This window comes from Oncorhynchus kisutch, linkage group LG15 (genome assembly GCF_002021735.2).
Source record: "Oncorhynchus kisutch isolate 150728-3 linkage group LG15, Okis_V2, whole genome shotgun sequence".
NCBI classification, from domain to species: domain Eukaryota; kingdom Metazoa; phylum Chordata; class Actinopteri; order Salmoniformes; family Salmonidae; genus Oncorhynchus; species Oncorhynchus kisutch.
In genome coordinates, this window is record NC_034188.2 from 88,695,400 (window position 1) to 88,721,852 (window position 26,453).

At 44.0% G+C, this 26,453-nt stretch overlaps 1 protein-coding gene across 1 annotated transcript in view; it reads left to right on the forward strand.

Annotated features, from left to right (window-relative positions):
* The window catches only part of LOC109904939 (glutamate receptor ionotropic, kainate 1), a 129,890-nt gene that overhangs the window by 61,246 nt on the left and 42,191 nt on the right, over positions 1-26,453 (forward strand). Inside the window, exons 4-8 of the mRNA XM_031791263.1 lie at positions 225-387; positions 11,909-12,090; positions 14,463-14,516; positions 17,553-17,726; positions 20,729-20,872. Coding sequence (XP_031647123.1) covers positions 225-387; positions 11,909-12,090; positions 14,463-14,516; positions 17,553-17,726; positions 20,729-20,872 — 717 coding nt within the window. The remainder of the gene's footprint in view (positions 1-224; positions 388-11,908; positions 12,091-14,462; positions 14,517-17,552; positions 17,727-20,728; positions 20,873-26,453) is intronic.

Genomic DNA, 26,453 nt, shown 5'->3' on the forward strand with positions numbered 1-26,453 from the left:
TGTAAAAACAATTTGTACCTGTTTAAAACCATTTAAAAGTACAAAGAATTCCCAGAGGAGAACACATGAAAGCGTTAAGCTTATTTCTAATGCGATCCTCGAGTAAAATAAATAACAACATTGCATTTGTGTTCCTCACATAACAAATGATCACTTAACATAACATCACTTAACATATCATCACATTGATGAAAAATAAACATTGTATTTATGTCCCACCTAAGGTACCCCATATTCAGACCCGGTGGAAACACCCCTCTGTGGACAACAAGGACAGCTTCTACATCAACCTGTACCCAGAGTATGCCTCCATCAGCAGAGCCATACTGGACATCGTACAGTACTACAAGTGGAAGACAGTCACCGTGGTTTACGAGGATGCAACTGGTGAGTGATCTAAACAAACAAAGGGAGGGGAGCCCTGCCACTACCTCATTCTCCGACCAAGGTGCAACAATTGAGGAGCAAACTGAAGTGAAGAGGAAATTCAGCAACGACAGTGAAAGTTGAAGTTGAGAAACATGCTTCATTCAGTAGTAGCTGAATTCCCCCTTCACTTCAGTTTGATCTTAACAGACAATTACTGTGGTTTAAGAGGACACATGTGGTCAATGATCTGACCTGAAGAGTGAGACAAGATGTGATGGATGTCGCTGGAAGGACCAGGAACATCTGCGCCCTAGATGTAGGCTAAGGGGACAGCAAAAACTAAGGGTGACAGAGGATAGCCTTGGCAGGTTCCTCAAGCAATGCTACATTGAGAAGAGCAAAATTTGCTAGTACAAAGCAATGCTATAGGTCTTAGTAATCACATACACTGGGGCAAAAAAAGTATTTAGTCAGCCACCAATTGTGCAAGTTCTCCCACTTAAAAATATGAGAGAGGCCTGTAATGTGCATCATAGGTACACTTCAACTATGACAGACAAAATGAAGAAAAGAAATCCAGAAAATCACATTGTAGGATTTTTAATTAATTAATTTGCAAATTATGGTGGAAAATAAGTATTTGGTTTACGAGGATGCAACTGGTGAGTGATCTAAATAAACAAAGGGAGGGGAGCCCTGCCACTACCTCATTCTCCGACCAAGGTGCAACAATTGAGGAGCAAACTGAAGTGAAGAGGAAATTCAGCAACGACAGTGAAAGTTGAAGTTGAGAAACATGCTTCATTCAGTAGTAGCTGAATTCCCCCTTCACTTCAGTTTGATCTTAACAGACAATTACTGTGGTTTAAGAGGACACATGTGGTCAATGATCTGACCTGAACAGTGAGACAGGATGTGATGGATGTCGCTGGAAGGACCAGGAACATCTGCGCCCTAGATGTAGGCTAAGGGGACAGCAAAAAGCTAAAGGTGACAGAGGATAGCCTTGGCAGGTTCCTCAAGCAATGCTACATTGAGAAGAGCAAACTTTGCTAGTACAAAGCAATTATAGGGTCTTAGTAATCACATAGTTTTGTAGATGTGTGGCTATTATATTTGTAAAAGGCATCAGCAGCAATGGCTCTAATAATATTGAACGATTGCTTGCTTGCTTGCTTGCATCAGCCAAGAATGAGAAGTAGTGGTAGCAGGGCCCATAGGGCTTTGGTCAAAAGTAGTGCAGTACATAGGAAATAGGGTGCTGTTTGGGATGCAGCCTAGGACTCTTCTTTGCTTTGTGTTAGATGTGATGCTGCATGGTGTTATGAAGGGCTAATAGTTTAAATTCCTCTATATAGATGAAAATGTCCCTTGGAGTGTTTGTTTATTAGCCTGGTCCCAGATCTGTTTATTAGCCTGGTCCCAGATCTGTTTATTAGCCTGGTCCCAGATCTGTTTATTAGCCTGGTTCCAGATCTGTTTATTAGCCTGGTCCCAGATCTGTTTATTAGCCTGGTCCCAGATCTGTTTATTAGCCTGGTCCCAGATCTGTTTATTAGCCTGGTCCCAGATCTGTTTATTAGCCTGGTCCCAGATCTGTTTATTAGCCTGGTCCCAGATCTGTTTATTAGCCTGGTCCCAGATCTGTTTATTAGCCTGGTCCCAGATCTGTTTATTAGCCTGGTCCCAGATCTGTTTATTAGCCTGGTCCCAGATCTGTTTATTAGCCTCGTCCCAGATCTGTTTATTAGCCTGGTCCCAGATCTGTTTATTAGCCTGGTCCCAGATCTGTTTATTAGCCTGGTCCCAGAACTATTTATTAGCCTGGTCCCAGATCTGTTTATTAGCCTGATCCCAAAACTGTTTATTAGCCTGATCCCAGAACTGTTTATTAGCCTGGTCCCAGAACTATTTATTAGCCTGGTCCCAGATCTGTTTGTGCTGTTCTGTCTTGCAATGTGGCGAGATAAACAAATACAGAGCCTTCAGAAAGTATTCCTTTTTTTTAATGACCTAGCTCATCACTGTACCCCACACATACAATTATATGTAAGGTCCCTCAGTCAAGTAGTGAACAAAGAGGTTTTCCATTGCCTCTCAAAGAAGGGCACCTATTGGTAGATGGATTTAAAAAAAAGCAGACATTGAATATCCCTTTGAGCATGGTAAATTATTCATTACACTATGGATGGTGTAACGATACACCCAGTCACTACAAAGATACAGGCGTCCTTCCTAACTCGGTTGCCGGAGAGGAAGGAAACCGCTCAGGGATTTCACCATGAGGCCAATGGTGACTGTAAAACAGTTGCAGAGTTTAGTGGTTGTGACAATGTTATACGAAGGAGACTAGGCACAGCGTGCATAGATTTCCACATACTTTTAATAAAGAGAAACTCACTTAAACAAAAACAATAAAGAACAACGAACGAAACGTGAAGCTATACGAATAGTACAGACAGGCAGCTAAACATAGAACAAGAACCCACGAACACAAAAGGGAAAATGGCTACCTAAATACGATCCCCAATCAGAGACAACAATAAACAGCTGCCTCTGTTTGGGAACCATATCAGGCCACCATAGACACACACATACCTAGACCTACAAAACCCCTAGACATACAAAAAACCCTAGACATACAAAAACTAGCATACCCACCTTCGTCACACCTTGACCTAACCAAAATATAAAGAAAACCGAGATCTAAGGTCAGAGCGTGACAGATAGAGCTAAGCACAGGCTTTCCAACAGGCACTGGGAGACAAATTCCCTTTCAGCAGGACAATAACCTAGAACATAAAGACAAATATACACTGGAGTTGTTTACCAAGACGACATTGAATGTTCCTGAGTGGCCTAGTTACATTTTTTACTTAAATTGGCCTGAAAATATATGGCAAGACTTGAAAATGGCAGTCTAGCAATGATCAACAACCAACTTGACAGAGCTTGAAGAATTTTAAATATAATAATATGCAACATTTATTGTACAGTCCTGGTGTGCAAAGCTCTTAGAGAGGTACCCAGAAACACTCACATCTGTAATCGCTGCCAGAGGTTATTCTAACTAACATGTATTGACTCAGGAGTATAAATACTTACGCAAATGAAATATTCCTGTATTTCATTTTAAATAAATGTGCAAACATTTCTAAAAACCTATTTTCACTTTGTTGTTATATGATATTGCGTTTAGATGAGTGAGATTTTATTTTATTTTTTATCTGCTTTGAATTCAGGCGGTAACACAACAAAAAGGGGTATAAATAATTTCTGAAGGCACTTTGAATCAATCTCACCTTGATTAAACTGCCCTCTACCATCCTACTCTAAACAATCCCTCTACCATCCTACTCTAAACAATCCCTATACCATCCTACTCTAAACAATCCCTCTACCATCCTACTCTAAACAATCCCTATACCATCCTACTCTAAACAATCCCTCTACCATCCTACTCTAAACAATCCCTCTACCATCCTACTCTAAACAATCCCTCTACCATCCTACTCTAAACAATCCCTCTACCATCCTACTCTAAACAATCCCTATACCATCCTACTCTAAACAATCCCTCTACCATCCTACTCTAAACAATCCCTCTACCATCCTACTCTAAACAATCCCTATACCATCCTACTCTAAACAATCCCTATACCATCCTACTCTAAACAATCCCTATACCATCCTACTCTAAACAATCCCTATACCATCCTACTCTAAACAATCCCTATACCATCCTACTCTAAACAATCCCTCTACCATCCTACTCTAAACAATCCCTCTATCCCCTCCTGTAGCCCCCTGACTATTACCTATTTAGTACACTCCCTCTGCATCCGAAATGGGACCTCGTTCCCTATTTAGTACACTACTTTTGACCAGGGCCAATAGGCTTCAGTTAAATTGAATTAGATATATTTATTGCGAAGTTATAGTGTAAATATACAAGTATTACTGGTTAATTGTTATTGTTATTGTGTTTAGGAAGTTATAGTGTGATTATATATTACTGGTTAATTGTTATTGTTGTGCTGAGTTGTGGGATCATTATGTAGTCTGGCCACTACTAATAGGGTCATAGACATTATGAGGCTTTTCTGAATATAATCATGTATTCTCTGTGTCCCAAATGTAACCATATTCCATATACATGTATAGTGCACTACTTTGACCAGAGCTCAATGGGTCCTGTTCAGAAGGTAGTGCACTACTTTGACCAGAGCTCAATGGGTCCTGTTCAGAATGTAGTGTACTACTTTGACCAGAGCTCAATGGATCCTGTTCAAAAGGTAGTGCACTACTTTGACCAGAGCTCAATGGGTCCTGTTCAAAAGGTAGTGCACTACTTTGACCAGAGCTCAATGGATCCTGTTCAGAGGCTGTGTCAATTTGGGACGCAGAGGCTGTGTCAATTTGGGACGCAGAGGCTGTGTCAATTTGGGACGCAGAGGCTGTGTCAATTTGGGACGCAGAGGCTGTGTCATGGTCAATTTGGGGACGCAGAGGCTGTGTCAATTTGGGACGCAGAGGCTGTGTCAATTTGGGACGCAGAGGCTGTGTCAATTTGGGACGCAGAGGCTGTGTCAATTTGGGACGCAGAGGCTGTGTCAATTTGGGACGCAGAGGCTGTGTCAATTTGGGACGCAGAGGCTGTGTCAATTTGGGACGCAGAGGCTGTGTCAATTTGGGACGCAGAGGCTGTGTCAATTTGGGACGCAGAGGCTGTGTCAATTTGGGACGCAGAGGCTGTGTCAATTTGGGACGCAGAGGCTGTGTCAATTTGGGACGCAGAGGCTGTGTCAATTTGGGACGCAGAGGCTGTGTCAATTTGGGACGCAGAGGCTGTGTCAATTTGGGACGCAGAGGCTGTGTCAATTTGGGACGCAGAGGCTGTGTCAATTTGGGACGCAGAGGCTGTGTCAATTTGGGACGCAGAGGCTGTGTCAATTTGGGACGCAGAGGCTGTGTCAATTTGGGACGCAGAGGCTGTGTCAATTTGGGACGCAGAGGCTGTGTCAATTTGGGACGCAGAGGCTGTGTCAATTTGGGACGCAGAGGCTGTGTCAATTTGGGACGCAGAGGCTGTGTCAATTTGGGACGCAGAGGCTGTGTCAATTTGGGACGCAGAGGCTGTGTCAATTTGGGACGCAGAGGCTGTGTCAATTTGGGACGCAGAGGCTGTGTCAATTTGGGACGCAGAGGCTGGTATGATGTTCCGGGGTCCTTGTTGGTCCCCGGTTTTATGGGGGGGAATGTGACGACCCTCCCACTCTGTCTGCCGTATTCTGTCTGTTCTTGTTTCCTTATTAGGATGCCGGTGGGTGGAGTTGGGAGGGTCGTCAGCTTCATGGGAAACACCTGGGCCATGTGTCTCCCAGGATAAATAGACCTCTTCCACATTCATGGAGGAGACTCTCTCCATGCAGACACCTTTGTAGATTGTGTTGTGGTTCTTGGTGGCCTTTTGTTTGTTTGCTTTGGCACCTTTCAACACCCTGCATTATCACATTCATGCATGCAAAACATTCACTTACACTACTGATTACTGATTACACACACCATTGTATATTTTCCTTAGTTGCTTTAGTTAATAAATATATATTTTGTTACTCCTTATCTCCACGTTGTCTCCCTTTGTTACGGGCTTTGAGCCGGTTCGTGACAAGTGGGGGCTCATCCGGGATCTTTGAACTATTGGTTTGGGAGACCGTGGAGGTATGTGTTTGGTTTGCATATTGAGTTTGATAGGCCCAGTATTGGTTGCCTTTGTTTGGTTTGTGTGCTGCGTTGGAGAATGGTTAGTTTCCAGGCCCTGCCTAGCCTGGAAACTCTTGTTCTACTTTCTGTTGGGAAGTCAGTCTGAGGAGGTGAGTAAATCGGCTGTGTACCTCAGGAGATTTGTGTAGGGTAGTGGAACTTGCTACCCGGAGCTATAGCCTTTTTCCCCTGATAGGCTTAGCGACGTGTTTAAATTTTGGACATGTTGGGCATGGTTAAATGTTTGTTATTTTTGTGTGGTGTCTGTGGACTGAGCAGTTGTCTCGGGGGCACATCCGTGGCTTGGTGGAATTTGCCAGCATGCTGGGGAGTTCTATTTCCTTGCCAGCGGGCTACAGTGCGTAAATACCCACCGCAAATCTGCACGAAGACTAGGGTTGAGTTATTGTAGGTTTTGGGGAAGCTCCATATCTCATCTCTCTTCTGTGGTGCTCAGGGTGATTGTCATTTCTCTGGTTGTGGTCTGATGTGCTCAGCAGAGGGGTTGAGCAAGATTATTTACTTATGACTATGGTGTCTCATGTATACAAGTTCATTCGCTTTCCATCAGAGGACCTGTTAGAATTATGTACTAAAGAACAGCCGTTGAAGATCGCTGAACACTACAAGGTTAAATGATTGAAATTAGTGAAATTCTGTTTCGTTGGCAGTGACTATGAATCGTTGGAAGTGACTATGAATCGTTGGGAGTTGTAAAAATTAAGAAGGACCCTGATGTTCTTTTCGTTGGAGTTTGTAGCTGTTGGTCTTTTGTGCCATGTTTCTGAATGTTTACGTGACTGACCATTGTTTCGGGTTGTCATGTTCTATCTTTCCTGTCTGTTCCCTCCTGGTCTTGTGTTCTTCCCTCTTAAATATTGCTTCCTATGCACAAAGGTTGCTGAGGTCTGGGGAGGAGGTTGGTTGGTGCAGGTGGAGGTGTGAACACATAACCCCTCATAATGTCTGTTCCTCCTGGTCGTGTTCTTTCCTCTTAAATATTGCTTCCTATGCACAAAGGTTGCTGAGGTCTGGGGAGGAGGTTGGTTGGTGCAGGTGGAGGTGTGAACACATAACCCCTCATAATGTCTGTTCCTCCTGGTCGTGTTCTTTCCTCTTAAATATTGCTTCCTATGCACAAAGGTTGCTGAGGTCTGGGGAGGAGGTTGGTTGGTGCAGGTGGAGGTGTGAACACATAACCCCTCATAATGTCTGTTCCCTCCTGGTCGTGTTCTTCTTTCCTCTTAAATATTGCTTCCTATGCACAAAGGTTGCTGAGGTCTGGGGAGGAGGTTGGTTGGTGCAGGTGGAGGTGTGAACACATAACCCCTCATAATGTCTGTTCCCTCCTGGTCGTGTTCTTCTTTCCTCTTAAATATTGCTTCCTATGCACAAAGGTTGCTGAGGTCTGGGGAGGAGGAGGTTGGTTGGTGGAGGTGTGAACACATAACCCCTCGTCAATTTGGGACGCAGAGGCTGTGTCAATTTGGGACGCAGAGGCTGTGTCAATTTGGGACGCAGAGGCTGTGTCAATTTGGGACGCAGAGGCTGTGTCAATTTGGGACGCAGAGGCTGTGTCAATTTGGGACGCAGAGGCTGTGTCAATTTGGGACGCAGAGGCTGTGTCAATTTGGGACGCAGAGGCTGTGTCAATTTGGGACGCAGAGGCTGTGTCAATTTGGGACGCAGAGGCTGTGTCAATTTGGGACGCAGAGGCTGTGTCAATTTGGGACGCAGAGGCTGTGTCAATTTGGGACGCAGAGGCTGTGTCAATTTGGGACGCAGAGGCTGTGTCAATTTGGGACGCAGAGGCTGTGTCAATTTGGGACGCAGAGGCTGTGTCAATTTGGGACGCAGAGGCTGTGTCAATTTGGGACGCAGAGGCTGTGTCAATTTGGGACGCAGAGGCTGTGTCAATTTGGGACGCAGAGGCTGGTATGATGTTCCGGGGTCCTTGTTGGTCCCCGGTTTTATGGGGGGGAATGTGACGACCCTCCCACTCTGTCTGCCGTATTCTGTCTGTTCTTGTTTCCTTATTAGGATGCCGGTGGGTGGAGTTGGGAGGGTCGTCAGCTTCATGGGAAACACCTGGGCCATGTGTCTCCCAGGATAAATAGACCTCTTCCACATTCATGGAAGAGACTCTCTCCATGCAGACACCATTGTAGATTGTGTTGTGGTTCTTGGTGGCCTTTTGTTTGTTTGCTTTGGCACCTTTCAACACCCTGCATTATCACATTCATGCATGCAAAACATTCACTTACACTACTGATTACTGATTACACACACCATTGTATATTTTCCTTAGTTGCTTTAGTTAATAAATATATATTTTGTTACTCCTTATCTCCACGTTGTCTCCCTTTGTTACGGGCTTTGAGCCGGTTCGTGACAAGTGGCACAGCCTCAAATAATGATACATTTCTGTTATGACTAAAAAAGTAATATGTGAAGTCAGCCAATATTTATTGTATTTTGTTGAAAATCTGTAGGCCTATGTCGGTCACTTAAATTTTTGAGCCCCCACTTGTCACGAACCGGCTCAAAGCCCGTAACAAAGGGAGACAACGTGGAGATAAGGAGTAACAAAATATATATTTATTAACTAAAGCAACTAAGGAAAATATACAATGGTGTGTGTAATCAGTAATCAGTAGTGTAAGTGAGTGTTTTGCATGCATGTGATAATGCAGGGTGTTGAAAGGTGCCAAAGCAAACAAACAAAAGGCCACCAAGAACCACAACACAATCTACAAAGGTGTCTGCATGGAGAGAGTCTCTTCCATGAATGTGGAAGAGGTATATTTATCCTGGGAGACACATGGCCCAGGTGTTTCCCATGAAGCTGACGACCCTCCCAACTCCACCCACCGGCATCCTAATAAGGAAACAAGAACAGACAGAATACGGCAGACAGAGTGGGAGGGTCGTCACATTCCCCCCCATAAAACCGGGGACCAACAAGGACCCCGGAACATCATACCAGCCTCTGCATCCCAAATTGACACAGCCTCTGCGTCCCAAATTGACACAGCCTCTGCGTCCCAAATTGACACAGCCTCTGCGTCCCAAATTGACGAGGGGTTATGTGTTCACACCTCCACCAACCAACCTCCTCCCCAGACCTCAGCAACCTTTGTGCATAGGAAGCAATATTTAAGAGGAAAGAAGAACACACGACCAGGAGGGAACAGACATTATGAGGGGTTATGTGTTCACACCTCCACCTGCACCAACCAACCTCCTCCCCAGACCTCAGCAACCTTTGTGCATAGGAAGCAATATTTAAGAGGGAAGAACACAAGACCAGGAGGGAACAGACAGGAAAGATAGAACATGACAACCCGAAACAATGGTCAGTCACGTAAACATTCAGAAACATGGCACAAAAGACCAACAGCTACAAACTCCAACGAAAAGAACATCAGGGTCCTTCTTAATTTTTACAACTCCCAACGATTCATAGTCACTTCCAACGATTCATAGTCACTGCCAACGAAACAGAATTTCACTAATTTCAATCATTTAACCTTGTAGTGTTCAGCGATCTTCAACGGCTGTTCTTTAGTACATAATTCTAACAGGTCCTCTGATGGAAAGCGAATGAACTTGTATACATGAGACACCATAGTCATAAGTAAATAATCTTGCTCAACCCCTCTGCTGAGCACATCAGACCACAACCAGAGAAATGACAATCACCCTGAGCACCACAGAAGAGAGATGTGATACGGAGCTTCCCCAAAACCTACAATAACTCAACCCTAGTCTTCGTGCAGATTTGCGGTGGGTATTTACGCACTGTAGCCCGCTGGCAAGGAAATAGAACTCCCCAGCATGCTGGCAAATTCCACCAAGCCACGGATGTGCCCCCGAGACAACTGCTCAGTCCACAGACACCACACAAAAATAACAAACATTTAACCATGCCCAACATGTCCAAAATTTAAACACGTCGCTAAGCCTATCAGGGGAAAAAGGCTATAGCTCCGGGTAGCAAGTTGCACTACCCTACACAAATCTCCTACCGAGGTACACAGCCGATTTACTCACCACCTCAGACTGACTTCCCAACAGAAAGTAGAACAAGAGTTTCCAGGCTAGGCAGGGCCTGGAAACTAACCATTCTCTCTCCAACGCAGCACACAAACCAAACAACAAAGGCAACCAATACTGGGCCTATCAAACTCAATATGCAAACCAAACACATACCTCCACGGTCTCCCAAACCAATAGTTCAAAGATCCCGGATGAGCCCCCACTTGTCACGAACCGGCTCAAAGCCCGTAACAAAGGGAGACAACGTGGAGATAAGGAGTAACAAAATATATATTTATTAACTAAAGCAACTAAGGAAAATATACAATGGTGTGTGTAATCAGTAATCAGTAGTGTAAGTGAATGTTTTGCATGCATGAATGTGATAATGCAGGGTGTTGAAAGGTGCCAAAGCAAACAAACAAAAGGCCACCAAGAACCACAACACAATCTACAAAGGTGTCTGCATGGAGAGAGTCTCCTCCATGAATGTGGAAGAGGTCTATTTATCCTGGGAGACACATGGCCCAGGTGTTTCCCATGAAGCTGACGACCCTCCCAACTCCACCCACCGGCATCCTAATAAGGAAACAAGAACAGACAGAATACGGCAGACAGAGTGGGAGGGTCGTCACAGTGCACTACTTTGACCAGAGCTCAATGGGTCCTGTTCAGAATGTAGTGCACTACTTTGACCAGAGCTCAATGGATCCTGTTCAAAAGGTAGTGCACTACTTTGACCAGAGCTCAATGAGTCCTGTTCAAAAGGTAGTGCACTACTTTGACCAGAGCTCAATGGATCCTGTTCAAAGGGTAGTGCACTACTTACACTGAGTAGACAAAACATTAGGAACACCTTTCTAATATGGAGTTGCACCTGCTTTTGTCCTCAGAACGGCCTCAATTTGTCGGGTCATGGACTCTACAAGGTGTGGAAAGCGTTCCGCAGGGATGCTGACCCCATGTTGACTCTACAAGGTGTTGAAAAGTTCCTCAGGGATGCTGGCCCATGTTGACTCAATGCTTCCCACAGTTGTGTTAAGTTGGCTGAATGTCCTTTGGGTGGTGGAACCTTCTTGTTACACATGGAAAACTGTTAAGCGTGTAAAACCCAGCAGCGTTGCAGTTCTTGACACACTCAAACCGGTGCGCCTGGCACCTACTACCATACCCCCCCCCCGTTCAAAGGCACTTGAATCTTTTGTCTTGCCCATTCACCCTCTGAATGGCACACATACACAATCCATGTCTCAATTGTCTCAAGGCTTTTAAATCCTTCTTTAACCCGTCTCATCCCCTTCATCTACACTAATTTGAAGTGGATTTAACAAGTGACATCAATAAGGGAAAGAGAAAGGAGGGATACTAACGTTAGTCAGTCGTCCAACTGAATGTATTCAATTGAAATGTATCTTCCGCGTTTAACCCAACCCCTCTGAATCAGAGAGGTGCATGTGGGCTGCCTTGAGTTTGGTTCTTCTCCAGTCATATTATATTATTGCTGGAGTTTGGTTTCGTCCTTCACTCATCTCTCAAACACGCTGTCTGATCTGAAGGGTCACATTTGAATTTACTGCTTTGACCTACGGCATCCAAATCGTATGATATGTTAGGAATTTGTAAGTGCTTTAAGATCCCCCGGACTGTATCTTTAATCTGCTTTGAACCAGGATCGGTTTGTAAAGCCCTTTTACCCATAACATATCTGTATTTATTTCCTTCCCTTTCTCTGTCCCAGGGTTAATTCGTCTTCAGGAGCTGATCAAAGCTCCGTCCAGGTACAGCATCAAGATTAAGATTCGCCAGCTGCCGACGGAGAGTAAAGACGCCCGGCCGTTACTAAAGGAGATGAAGAAGGGGAAAGAGTTCTATGTTATCTTCGACTGTTCCTACCAGACCTCCGCAGACGTACTCAAACAGGTCAGTATGTCTGCTTACCCTTCTTCTCCTTTCCTCTCCTCTCCTTTCCTATCCTCTCCTCTATTTTCCTCTCCTTTCCTTTCCTCTCCTCTCCTTTCCTCTCCTCTCCTTTCCTCTCTTTTCTTCACTTTTCTTCTCCTTTTCTTCTCCTTTCTTCTCCTTTCCTCTCCTTTCTTCTCCTTTCCTATCCTTTCTTCTCCTTTCCTCTCCTCTCTTTTCCTATCCTTTCTTCTCCTTTCCTCTCCTCTCTTTTCCTATCCTTTCTTCTCCTTTCCTCTTTTCTTCTACTTTCCTCTCTTTTCTTCTCCTTTCCTCTCCTTTCTTCTCCTTTCCTCTCCTCTCCTTTCCTCTCTTTTCTTCTCCTTTCTTCTCCTTTCCTCTCCTCTCCTCTCCTCTCCTCTCCTCTCCTCTCCTCTCCTCTCCTCTCCTCTCCTCTCCTCTCCTCTCCTCTCCTTTCTCCTCTCCTTTCTCCTCTCCTCTCCTCTCCTCTCCTCTCCTCTCCTCTCCTCTCTCTCCTCTCCTCTCCTCTCCTCTCCTCTCCTCTCCTCTCCTCTCCCTCTCCTCCTCTCATCTTTCCTTTCCTCTCCTTTCCTTTCTTTTCTTATCTCCTCCTTTCCTTTCCTATCCTTTCTTCTCCTCTCCTCTCCTCTCCTTTCCTATAATTTCTTCTCCTTTCCTCTCTTTTCATCTCCTCTCCTTTCCTCTCTTTTCTTCTCCTCTCCTCTCCTCTCCTTTCTTCTCCTCTCCTTTCCTCTCATCTCCTTTCCTTTCCTCTCCTCTCCTCTCCTTTCTTCTCCTCTCCTTTCCTCTCATCTCCTTTCATTTCCTCTCCTTTCCTTTCCTCTCCTTTCCTATAATTTCTTCTCCTTTCCTCTCTTTTCATCTCCTCTCCTTTCCTCTCATCTCCTTTCCTCTCCTCTCCTTTCTTCTCCTCTCCTTTCCTCTCATCTCCTTTCCTCTCCTCTCCTTTCCTTTCCTCTCCTCTCCTTTCCTATAATTTCTTCTCCTTACCTCTCCTCTCCTTTCCTGTCCTTTCTTCTCCTTTCCTCTCCTCTCCTTTCCTATCCTTTCTTCTCCTTTCCTCTCCTTTCCTATAATTTCTTCTCCTTACCTCTCCTCTCCTTTCCTCTCATCTCCTTTCCTTTCCTCTCCTCTCCTCTCCTTTCCTATCCTTTCTTCTCCTCTCCTTTCCTATAATTTCTTCTCCTTTCCTCTCTTTTCATCTCCTCTCCTTTCCTCTCTTTTCTTCTCCTCTCCTCTCCTTTCTTCTCCTTTCCTCTCATCTCCTTTCCTCTCCTCTCTTCTCTTCTCATCTCCTTTCCTTTCCTTTCCTCTCCTTTCCTCTCCTCTCCTTTCCTATCCTTTCTTCTCCTCTCCTTTCCTATAATTTCTTCTCCTTACCTCCCCTCTCCTTTCCTGACCTTTCTTCTCCTTTCCTCTCCTCTCCTTTCCTATCCTTTCTTCTCCTTTCCTCTCCTTTCCTATAATTTCTTCTCCTTACCTCTCCTCTCCTTTCCTGTCCTTTCTTCTCCTTACCTCACCTCTCCTTTCCTATCCTTTCTTCTCCTTTCCTCTCCTATCCTTTCCTATAATTCTTCTCCTCTCATTTCCTATAATTTCTTCTCCTTTCCTCCTCCTTTTCCCTCTCCTTTCATCTCCTTTCCTTTCCTCTCCTTTCTTCTCCTTTCCTCTCCTTTCCTCTCCTGTCCTTTCCTCTCCTGTCCTTTCCTCGCCTGTCTTTTCCTCTCCTTTCCTCTCCTCTCCTGTCCTTTTCTTTCCTCCCCTCTCCTTTCCTTTCCTTTCCTCTCCCTTCCTCTCCTTTCATCTCCTTTCCTCTTAAACACAATTCCAGTTTGGATTTTGTGGCCAGACAGATTAGTCGATTTTCTATCCCCTGCAGAAATCCTACAGTATGTTCATTTCCAATGCCAAATTGAGCTTGTTTCTATTCAGACACACACATTTAAAACCAGTAGCTGTGAAACAGATGAATGGAAACACCACACGAATGTGTACCAATTGAGACATTTATTACTCATATAGTCACCTAAATGCACAGCGTGCATACCAAACAAAATGAGCCCCTGCTAGAAACAGAGGAAGTGTGTAATTTGCAGTGGGCCCAGGGGTATGGCTATAGTTATGGATGGATGGAGTTTAAGCTAGTAAATGTGATTTGTGCTGGCTTGGGCAGAACACTAGCGGTGTGTGAGCTGAGCTCTGTCTATCTCTTCGGTCCCAAATGGAATCCTATTTGCTATATAGTATACTTCTTTTTAAACCAAAGCCCTATGGGTCCTGGTCAAAAGTAGTGCACTATATAGGGAATAGGGTGCCCTTTGGGACTCATCCTCTCTGTCTCTCCTATACAGATCATGTCCATGGGGATGATGACTGAGTATTACCACTTCTTCTTCACTACTCTGGTAAGAACTTTGTTTTATTACTTTGATTCAGGCCGTATGTCTAAACGGCACACTGTGTACTAATCGTATTCATCGTAATACATACCATTTAGAACATACTGTTTGGTCAAAGCGAATGCAGTAAGTAACAAATAACCCAGAGTACTTGTCTCCTGCTACTGAGAACACCTCTGTCACGTTCGCTGTCTTCAAACTCCCTGTCATAAATGAGCCAAGGCTCAGCGTGCATGTAGTTCCACATCTTTAATAGGAGTGAAACCGTCACAACAACAAAAAAACAGGTAAACAGAAAGCGACCGTGACGCGACTGTGGCGCACACAAACACTCACAGAAAATAAATAATTAACCACAACATTAAGTGGGAAAAAGGCTGCCTAAGTATGATTCCCAATCAGAGACAACGATAGACAGCTGCTTCTTGATTGGGAACCACACTCGGCCAAAAACAAAGAAATAGAAAACATAGAATGCCCACCCAAATCACACCCTGACCTAACCAAATAGAGAAATAAAACATCTCTCTATGGTCAGGGCGTGACAACCTCATCTAAATGTGCAATTGCATTGATTCGTGCCATTGGTTCATTTTTGTACAGCGCGTCCCCCTCAGCTGATTATCAGCTGTTGTCAAAACACGTGGGTTTCGGAAATACGATTCTCTTCCTCAATAGTGTGCAGAGAATTCTGCTAGATGAAAAGCCTAAATGAGTAGGAAATACTGGAATTTAACCTGTTGCGTCGAGCCATCCCGGATCCGGGATCATGAATACAGCCTCAACCTCATTACCATAACGCAACGTTAACTATTCATGAAAATCGCAAATGAAATGAAATTAATATGCTAGCTCTCAAGCTTAGCCTTTTGTTAACAACACATCTCAGATTTTCAAAATATGCTTCTCAACCATTGCAAAATAAGCATTTGTGTAACAGCTAGCGCAGCATTTAGCGTTAGCATTAGCAGGCAACATTTTTACAAAAACCAGAAAATCATTCAAATAAAATCATTACCTTTGAAGAACTTCAGATGTTTTCAATGAGGAGACTCTCAGTTAGATAGCAAATGCTCAGTTTTTCCTGAAAGATGATTTGTTTAGGAGAAATCGCTCCGTTTGGTGCGTCATTTTTAGCTACGAAAAAAACCTGTATCCAGGAGTGTAATTATCCCCGCAGCTCATTAGCATAACACAACGTTAACTATTCATGAAAATCGCAAATGAAATGAAATTAATATGCTAGCTCTCAAGCTTAGCCTTTTGTTAACAACACTGTCATCTCAGATTTTCAAAATATGCTTCTCAACCATAGGAAAACAAGCATTTGTGTAACAGTATTCATAGCTATTCATAGCTAGCGTAGCATTTAGCGTTAGCAATTCAGCAGGAAACATTTCCACAAAAACCAGAAAAGCATTCAAATAAAATAATTTACCTTTGAAGAACTTCAGATGTTTTCAATGAGGAGACTCTGTTAGATAGCAAATGTTCAGTTTTTCCAAAAATAATATTTGTTTAGGAGAAATTGCTCCGTTTGGTGCGTCACGTTTGGCTACCAAAAAAAAACGAAAATTCTGTCATCTAAACGTCAAACCTTTTTCCAAATTAACTCCATAATATCGACTGAAACATGCCAAACGTTGTTTAGAACCAATCCTCAAGGTGTTTTTCACATATCTCTTTGATGATACATCGTTCGTCGAAGTGTGCTTTCCCTCTGAATCCCAGGAGAAAATGCCCACAACTGAAGATTACGCGCTGATTTACACAAAGGACAACAGGCGGACCCGTGGTAAATGTAGTCTCTTATGGCCAATCTTCCAATGATATGCCTACAAATACGTCACAATGCTGCAGACACCTTGGAGAAACGACACGAAGCTTAAGCTCGTTCATGGCACATTCACAGCCATATAAGGAGACAATGAAAAACAGAGCCTCAGAAATTCTGCTGATTTCCTGTTTAAGGTTTCATCTTGGTTTCGCCTGTAACATGAGTTCTGTGGCACCCACAGATAATATCTTTGCAGTTCTGGAAACCTTAGAGTGTTTTCTTTCCAAAGCTGCCAATTATATGCATAGTCGAGCATCTTTTCATGACAAAATATTGCGCTTAAAACGGGCACGTTTTTTGATCCAATAATGACATACTGCCCCTAGAGGTTCAAGAGCATACTACATTTTTAGAAATGTCACATAGAATAAAATGTCATTTTTTCAAGACACGGGTCTCCAGACACAGGTATCTAGACACGGGTCTCCAGACACGGGTATCCAGACACGGGTAATATAAAGACTGCTGGTCAACACAGTGTTGAAATCTAACGGAATAGTAACGTGTACTTTTCTCAAATGCCATGGTATTACATATTACATTCTTCTCCCATTGTTCGGAGTCTCTCTGAGTATATCCTTTGAAAGGTCCATTTGTTTTGAGGATTATAGGTAGGGGTGAAAGGTCAATTGTTTTGAGGATTATAGGCAGGGGTGAAAGGTCAATTTGTTTTGAGGATTATAGGTAGGGGTGAAAGGTCAATTGTTTTGAGGATTATAGGAAGGGGTGAAAGGTCAATTGTTTTGAGGATTATAAATAGGGGTGAAAGGTCGATCATTTTGATGATTATAGGTAGGGGTGAAAGGTCAATCGTATTGAGGATTATTGATAGGGCTGAAAGGTCAATCGTTTTGAGGATTATAAGTAGGGGTGAAAGGTCAATCATTTTGATGATTATTGATAGGGCTGAAAGGTCAATCGTTTTGAGGGTTATAGGAGTCTGGAGTTTACCCTGACCATGTTATTTAACCTTGTGCCACTGACTGACCACACAGAAAATAGCTAGTTACTAACTCCAGGTGTTTCTACTTCTTCAGGACCTGTTTGTTACTAAACTCCAGGTGTTTCTCCTTCTTCAGGACCTGTTTGTTACTAAACTCCAGGTGTTTCTCCTTCTTCAGGACTTGCTTGTTACTAAACTCCAGGTGTTTCTTCCTCTTCAGAACCTATTTGTTACTAAACTCCAGGTGTTTCTCCTTCCTCAGGACCTATTTGCTCTGGACCTGGAGCCGTACAGGTACAGCGGTGTGAACATGACCGGATTCCGCCTCCTCAACATAGACAACCCCCAGGTCGCCTCCGTGGTCGACAAGTGGTCCATGGAGCGCCAGCAAGCCCCGCCCAAACCAGAGACGGGCATGCTGGATGGCATGATGACGGTACGTTGGCCAAATGTTGACCAAGGTTAATGCGACCAAAATATGGGATTTTGTTGAGAAATATTTAATTTAATATGTTACCGACCGGCTTGATTCGGGCTTATGTAGCAAAATTTGAAATTGTGTTTTTACATTGTATTAAAGTAGAGACTTGGTAGATCATACACTACAGTTGAGGAACAATTGGAAAGTAATTTTGCTTTGAAAGTTGATAAACTTGTAACCTCACTTTTGAGAAAATGCACCTTGAATGTTATGGTACCTACTGGAGAGATCTTCTTTGTCTACACCCATTCAGCATCTTTCACACCATATTAAGCTTTAGCCCCACCCATCTCTTTAAGGATTCACATGTGAGGCCGTGTACTAAACAACCAAAGAGTTCAAGACTAAAGGCTGGTTTATAGTACGTGTGTGTTCGTAAATTTATTCTGGAGTGTCAGAGTGTGCTCTGGGCGTTGGTTATCTCAGAGCGTTGTCAGATTGTCTGTTCGTAAATTCTGAGCGTTTCGCACTCGGAGCGTTCAGAGCGCACACTGGACGCTCTGGCCGAGGAGTAGGGTTGATCTGAGCGTTCTGACCGAACAACAGCACCCAAGCTAACTGGCTAACGTTGGCTAGCTTGCTAGCTACTTCGACACAAATTGGAGAACAGCTCACTGACCATTTTACTCACCCTAGCAGAGCTGGTTAGGCTGTTTTTATGTTATCCAGAGCATTGGTGACTGCAACTGTGCTGCCAGCAATAATTGTATTATTATTTTTTTGTCAGCGTTTACTGACACCGGTCATATTCAATGGGTGTTGAGCATTCGTAAATTTGTCAGCGTAGATAGCCAGAGCGAATTTACCAGCTACATCTGTCAACATTTGTCGTAGTGACATCATAAACATTATTTTGAAATAGTTACTTTCATAGTGGAGTCTTTTGTTAAGACATGTAGCCAGCTAGCTAAACAATGAACCATAATCCCAACTCATAACGTTACTACCTATCTGCAGGTTGCTATTCAACCAGGTTCAACTGATTTCGGTCCACCAGAAAGTGGAGTACAACAATTATGCAGTTCTACTACGTGATATCTTTCAAAAAAGAATGTGTTAAAAATGATTACCTATACATACTGACCAGCTCATGTTATAGACAGAAATGTGCTACACGGCAAACCAATCCGAACTAATTTTTAATTTGATTTATTTCACATTTATTTAACCATCTAGAACAGTTGAGAACAAGTTGTCATTTACAACTGTGCCAAGAAAAAGTAAAGCAGTGCGACACAAACAATACAGAGTTACACATGGAATAAACAAACATACAGTCAATAATACAGTAGAAAAGTCTATATACAGTGTGTGGAAATTAGGTAAGATTAGGGAGGTAAGGCTATAAATAGGCCATAGTGGTTGAAATAATTATAATATAGCAATTAAATACTGGAATGATAGATGTGCAGAAGATGAATGTGCAAGTAGAGATACTGGGGTGAAAAGAAGCAAAATGGGTTACAGATGGACTATGTATAGGTGCAATGATCTGTGAGCTGCTCTGACAGCTGATGCTTAAAGCTAGTGAGGAAGATATGAGACTCCAGCTTCAGTGACTTTTGCAATTTGTTCCAGTCATTGGCAGCAGAGAACTGGAATGAAAGGCGTCCAAAGTAGGAATTGGCTATGGGTGTGAACAGTGAAATATACCTGCTGGAGCGCATGGGTGGGTGCTGCTATGGTGACCAGTGAGCTGAGATAAGGCAGGGCTTTACCTAGCAAAGACTTATAGATGACCTGGAGCCAGTAGGTTTGGCGACGACTATGACGCGAGGGCCAGCCAACGAGAGCATACAGGTCGCAGTGGTGGGTAGTATGTGGGGCTTTGGTGACAAAACGGATGGCACTGTGATAGACTGCATCCAGTTTGCTGAGTAGGGTGTTGGAGGCTATTTTGTAAATGACATTGCCGAAGTCAAGGATCGGTAGGATAGTCAGTTTTACGAGGGTATGTTTGGCAGCAAGAGTGAAGGATACTTTGTTGCGATATAGGAAGCCGATTCTAGATTTAATTTTGGATTGGAGATGCTTCATGTGAGTCTGGAAGGAGAGTTTACAGTCTCACCAGACACCTAGGTATTTGTAGTCGTCCACATATACTTACACGGAACCCAAACCGACTGCGCGCGTGTGCCTTCATGCATAAATGTATTTTGTTCCCCCACACCAAACACGATCACAACACAACAGGTTAAAATATCAAAACAAACTCTGAACCAATTGTATCAATTTGGGGTCAAAAAGCATTAAACATTTATGGCAATTTAGCTAGTTAGCTTGCACTCGCTAACTAATTTGTCTTATTTAGCTAGCTTGCTGTTGCTAGCTAATTTGTCCTGGGATATAAACATAGAGTTGTTATTTTAACTGAAATGCACAAGGTCCTCTACGCCGCCAATTAATCCACACATAAAACGGTCAACCCGAATCGTTTCTAGTCATCTCTCCTCCTTCCAGGGTTTTTCTTCTCTGGACTTTATATTGCGATTGGCAACTTTCATAAATTAGGTGCATTACAGCCACTGACCTCACTCGTCTTTGAGTCACCCATGTGGGTATAACCAATGAGGAGATGGCACGTGGGTATCTGCTTCTATAAACCAATGAGGAGATGGGAGAGGCAGGACTTGCAGCGCGATCTTCGTCAGATATAGAACCCTCCTGTATTTCATTTTCAATCAATTTCAAAAATATTCTAAAAACATATTTTCACTTTGTCATTATGGGGTTTTGTATGTAGATGGGTGAGGAAACAATATATGTAATCCATTTTGAATTCAGGCTGTAGCACAACAAAATGTGGAATAAGTCAAGGGGTATGAATACTTTCTGAAGGCTCTGTAAATCAAAAACGTGACGTGCCTGTGGTCCTCCAGGACCAGGGTTGCCTACTCCTACCGTACACTATTGAGATCAATTAAAGCCAACTTTTTTTTAAAACACATCTCTTCCAGACTGAGGCAGCGTTGATGTATGATGCTGTGTACATGGTGGCAGCAGCCTCCCAGCTCTCCACTCAGATCACTGTCAGCTCACTGCAGTGCCACAGACACAAACCCTGGCGCTTCGGAGCACGATTCATGAACATGTTCAAAGAGGTGAGTGAGGCAAGCCACTATATAATGGAATATTCCCTCTATCCATCACTCCCTCCTCTTTCCCACCTCCCCTCATCCCTCACTCCATCCTCTTTCCCACCACCCCTCACTCCATCCTCTTTCTCACCTCCCCTCAACCCTCACTCCCTCCTCTTTCCCACCTCACCTCATCCCTCACTCCCTCCTCTTTCCCACCTCCCCTCTATCCCTCACTCCCTCCTCTTTCCCACCTCCCCTCATCCCTCACTCCATGCTCTTTCCCACCTCCCCTCAACCCTCACTCCCTCCTCTTTCCCACCTCCCCACAACCCTCACTCCCTCCTCTTGCCCACCTCCCCTCAACCCTCACTCCCTCCTCTTTCCCACCTCCCCTCATCCCTCACTCCCTCCTCTTTCCCACCTCCCCTCTACCCCTCACTCCCTCCTCTTTCCCACCTCCCCTCAACCCTCACTCCCTCCTCTTGCCCACCTCCCCTCAACCCTCACTCCCTCCTCTTTCCCACCTCCCCTCATCCCTCACTCCCTCCTCTTTCCCACCTCCCCTCATCCCTCACTCCCTCCTCTTTCCCACCTCCCTCATCCCTTACTCCCTCCTCTTACCCACCTCCCCTAATCCCTCACTCCCTGCGCTTACCGATCTCTCCTCATCCCTCACTCCCTCCTCTTACCCATCTCTCCTCATCCCTCACTCCCTTCTCTTACCCATCTCCCCTCATCCCTCACTCCCTTCTCTTACCCACCTCCCCTCATTCCTCACTCCCTCCTCTTTCCTGCCTCACTTGATCGTTCCCTCTGTTCTTTCATCCCCTTATGTCAGCAGCATACCACCCTGCATCCCACTGCTGGCTTGGGGGGGGGGGGTTGGTCCTGGTTGATCTCTGGATGGGAGTGAGGGTTGTGGGGAGGTGGGAAAGAGGAGGGAGTGAGGGTTGAGGGGAGGTGGGAAAGAGGAGGGAGTGAGGGATAGAGGGGAGGTGGGATAGAGGAGGGAGTGCTGCTGGAGATGGTGTTGGAAGTCCAGTAGGGGGCACTCTTTCCTCTGGTCTAAGGCAATCCCAGGGCAGTGATTGGGGACATTGCCCTGCATAAGGTGCCATCTTTCGGATGGGATGTTAAACTGGTATCCTGACTCTCTGTGGTCATTTTAAAAAAAATGCCATGGCACTTTTCGTAAGAGTACGGCTGTTAACCCTAGTGTCGTGGCTAAATTCCCAACCTGGCCCCATTCCACCATGGCCACCTACGCATCCTCCTAATTGGCATATATCACTCTCCACCTGATAGCTGATGAGTGGTGAGCGTTCTGGCACAAAATGGTTGGACATTGGTGGTGGATGAGGTGAGTTTCCCCTTCTACTATGTAAAAGTCCCTCAGTCGGTAGAAAAGTGCTTTATATAAATCCAATCAATTATTTTCCCTGCTCACTTGATCCTTCAATCTATTTGTTCTCACCTCCCTTCATGCCTCTTTCCTTTCTTTTCACACTCCTTCATCCATTCTTTCACATCTCACTGCCTTCATCTTATTTAATCACTGGTGGTCTATAGAGAATGGAGTTAAGACCAGATCCTACCAAAGGTGTGGAGTGTGTGTGTGTGTCATTAAGTTCTTAATTGTTTTTCACAATGGAGGAAATCATGCCTTGCATGTGTTTGACAATGACTGAAGAGGTGTTACCTGTCAGTAGTACACTACATGGAGGTGTGTAGTGCGGTAATATTGGTTCAAATGTTTATGTGTTGGAAATTCAACACCAGCGAAACCTGAAGTCAGTATTAAATGAATCACTCGTTACTATCAGTTAACTGGAGGGTTTACAACAAACACTGCACACACAGTACAAGTCGGTCAGAAGCTCCCCCAGGGCGATGCCTCCAGTTCTCCTATATACAGCTACACAGACATGTTATATAGGCATGATTTACATTATTCATTATTAACGTTGGTTTCTGCATGTGACTGACCGATAGCTCACGAGGCTTCTTCTCTCAAAGCTGAGACCTTGAAACTGAGATACTAATTTTAGTTCCCAGAGCAATGTTCTGGGCGTACTGCCAAATTGCTTATACAGTGATTGTGAGAATTCAACCAGTCACTCGAATGAACCCAACCAAGTTGTTTATTAGAAAATTAGGATTATGCTAATATATGATCTGTGTACGATCTGATGCGCACAAACATAACATTTACATGACATCTATTATACTGTGTTTACCTCAAATGCGACCTGTAATAAGACTAAGCAACTAGCCTATTACATTTTTTATCTGACTACATATACAGTTCCTTGTTGGAAGTTTACATACACTTAGGTTGGAGTCATTAAAACTCGTTTTTCAACCAATCCACACATTTCTTGTAAACAAACTATAGTTTTGGCAAGTTGGTTAGGATATCTACTTTGTACATGACACACGTAATTCTTTCCCACAATTGTTTACAGACAGATTATTTCACTTATAATTCACTGTATCACAATTCCAGTGGGTCAGAAGTTTACATACACTAAGTTGATTGTGCCTTTAAACAGCTTGGAAAATTCCAGAAAATGGCTTTAGAAGCTTCTGATATGCTAATTGACATAATTTGAGTCAATTGGATATGTACCTGTGGATGTATTTCAAGGCATACCTTCAAACTCAGTGCCTCTTTGCTTGACATCATGGGAAAATAAAAAGAAATCAGCCCAAAGAAATTGTAGACCCCCACAAGTCTGGTTCATCCTTGGTAGCAATTTCCAAACGCCTGAAGATACCCCATTCATCTGTATAAACAATATTATGCAAGTATAAACACCATGGGACCACGCAGTCGTCATACCCCTCAGGAAGGAGACACATTCTGTCTCCTGGAGATGAACGAACTTTGGTGTGAAAAGTGCAAATAAATTCCATATCAACAGCAAAGGACCTTGTGAAGATGCTGGAGGAAACTGCTACAAAAGTATCTATATACCGACAGTTAAACGAGTCCTATATCGACTTAACCTGAAAGGCCGCTCAGCAAGGAAGAAGCCACTGCTCCAAAACCGCCATAAATAAGCCGGACTACAGTTTGCAACTGCATATGGGGACAAAGATTGTACTTTTTAGGAAAATGTCCTCTGGTCTGATGAAACAAAAATAGAACTGTTTGGCCATAATGACCATCATTATGTTTGGAGGACAAAGGAGAGGTTTGCAAGCCACAGAACACCATCCCAACCATGAAACACAGGGGTGGAAGCATCATGTTGTGGGGGTGCTTTGCTGCAGGAGGGACAGTTGCACTTCACAAAATAGATGGCATCATGAGATAGGAAAATTATGTGGATATATTGAAGCAACATCTCAAGACATCAGTCAGGAAGTTAAAGCTTGGTCGCAAATGGGTCTTCCAAATGGACAATGACCCCAAGCATACTTCCAAAGTTGTGGCAAAATGGCTTGAGGACAACAAAGTCAAGGTATTGGAGTGGTATCACAAAGCCCTGACCTCAGTCCTATAAAACATTTGTGGGCAGAACTGAAATAGTGTGTGTGAGCAAGGAGGCCTACAAACCTGACTCAGTTACACCAGCTCTGTCAGGAGGAATGGGCCAAAATTCACCCAACTTATTGTGGGAAGCTTGTGGAAGGCTACCTGAAACATTTGACCCAAGTTTAAATTGTTTAAGGCAATGCTACCAAATACTAATTGAGTATGTAAACTTCTGACCCACTGGGAATGTGATGAAAGAAATAAAAACTGAAATAAATCCCTTTACTATTATTCTGACATTTCACATTCTTAAAATAAAGTGGTGATCCTAACTGACCTAAGACAGGGAATGTTTACTAGGATTAAATGTCAGGATTTGTGAAAAACTGAGTTTAAATGTATTTGGCTATGGTGTATGTAAACTTCCGACTTCAACTGTAGATGGATTTAGCAACATGCAAGAGACTATCGTTGAGTCATAGGAATTGGCTATCAACAAAGGAATAAGAACTGTCTATCAAAGGCAGATATTTAATCACATAGTAAAATTTATCGATTCACATACACGGCATGAAGCTTAAGTTACAAAGCATGAATAAACATTACAAGGCATTACTAATCTAGGCATGATCAGAGAATGAGAGAGACACAAAGAATCCATGGCTTGTGCCATGGCCCATAGCTCTTCAGGGAGAGAGAGAGAGGCAAAGTCTTCTCATGCTGTTTTGACTCAATTTGGCATGAGGGTCTGCTATACAAATTAATGGAAAACTGTGTTGGGGGAAAAACATGCAACATTCCAAAATTCATGTACACAAATAACAATTGTGACGTTAAAATTGGCAAAAACACAAACACATTTTTTTCCACAGGGCCGTGGGGTGAGACAGGGATGCAGCTTAAGCCCCACCCTCTTCAACATATATATCAATGATTTGGTGAGGGCACTTGTCACGGTTGTGTGGAGAGATGGACAAAGGCGCAGCATGCTCTGAGTTCCACATAATTTATTAAGTGAAACTTACAAACAACAAAAAAAGAAACAAACAACGAACCGTGACTTCAGCGGTGCCACACTCAAAACAAGATCCCACAAAACAGTGGGGAAATGGCTACCTAAATATGATCCCCAATTAGAGACAATGATAAACAGCTGCCTCTGATTGGCAACCATACCAGTCCAACATAGAACTAAACAACCTAGATAGGAACCCCCCCCTAGTCACACCCCGACCTAACCAATCTGATAGGGGTGTCAGTGGGCTGACTGTGAACGCTCTGAGAGAGTCTGGGTTGAGGTCAGTGATAAAGTAGTCTACGGTACAACTGCCAAGAGAAGAGCTATAGGTGTATCCACCGTAGGAGTCCCCTTCTGGTAGTTGATTCTAAGATTTGTATATGATCAGACAGGAAGACGGACGGACGGACAGACGGACAGACGGACAGACGGACGGACGGACAGGAAGACAGACGGACGGACAGACAGGAAGGCAGACGGACAGACAGACAGACAGACAGACAGACAGGAAGACAGACGGACAGACGGACGGACGGACGGACAGGAAGACAGACGGACGGACAGACAGGAAGGCAGACGGACAGACAGACAGACAGACAGACAGACAGACAGACAGACAGACGGACAGACGGACGGACAGACAGGAAGACAGACGGACGGACAGACAGGAAGACAGACGGACAGACAGACGGACAGACAGACGGACAGACGGACGGACGGACAGGAAGACGGACGGACGGACGGACGGACACTCTTGATCAAATCATATCACATGTATTTATAAAGCCATTTTTACATCAGCAGATGTCTCAAAGTGCTGTACAGAAATCCAGCCTAAAACCCCAAACAGCAAGCAATGCAGGTGTAGAAGAACGGTGGCTATGAAAAACTCCCTAGAAAGGCAGGAACCTAGGAAGAAACCTAGAGAGGAACCAGGCTCTGGGGGGTGGCCAGTCCTCTTCTGGCTGTCCCGGGTGGAGATTAAAACAGTACATGACCATTAAGGCCCGATCATTCTTCACGGTGTTCAAACGTTCATAGATGACCAGCAGGGTCAAATAATAATCCTTCAGAGGTCGAGACAGTTCAAGCATTCAGAGGTC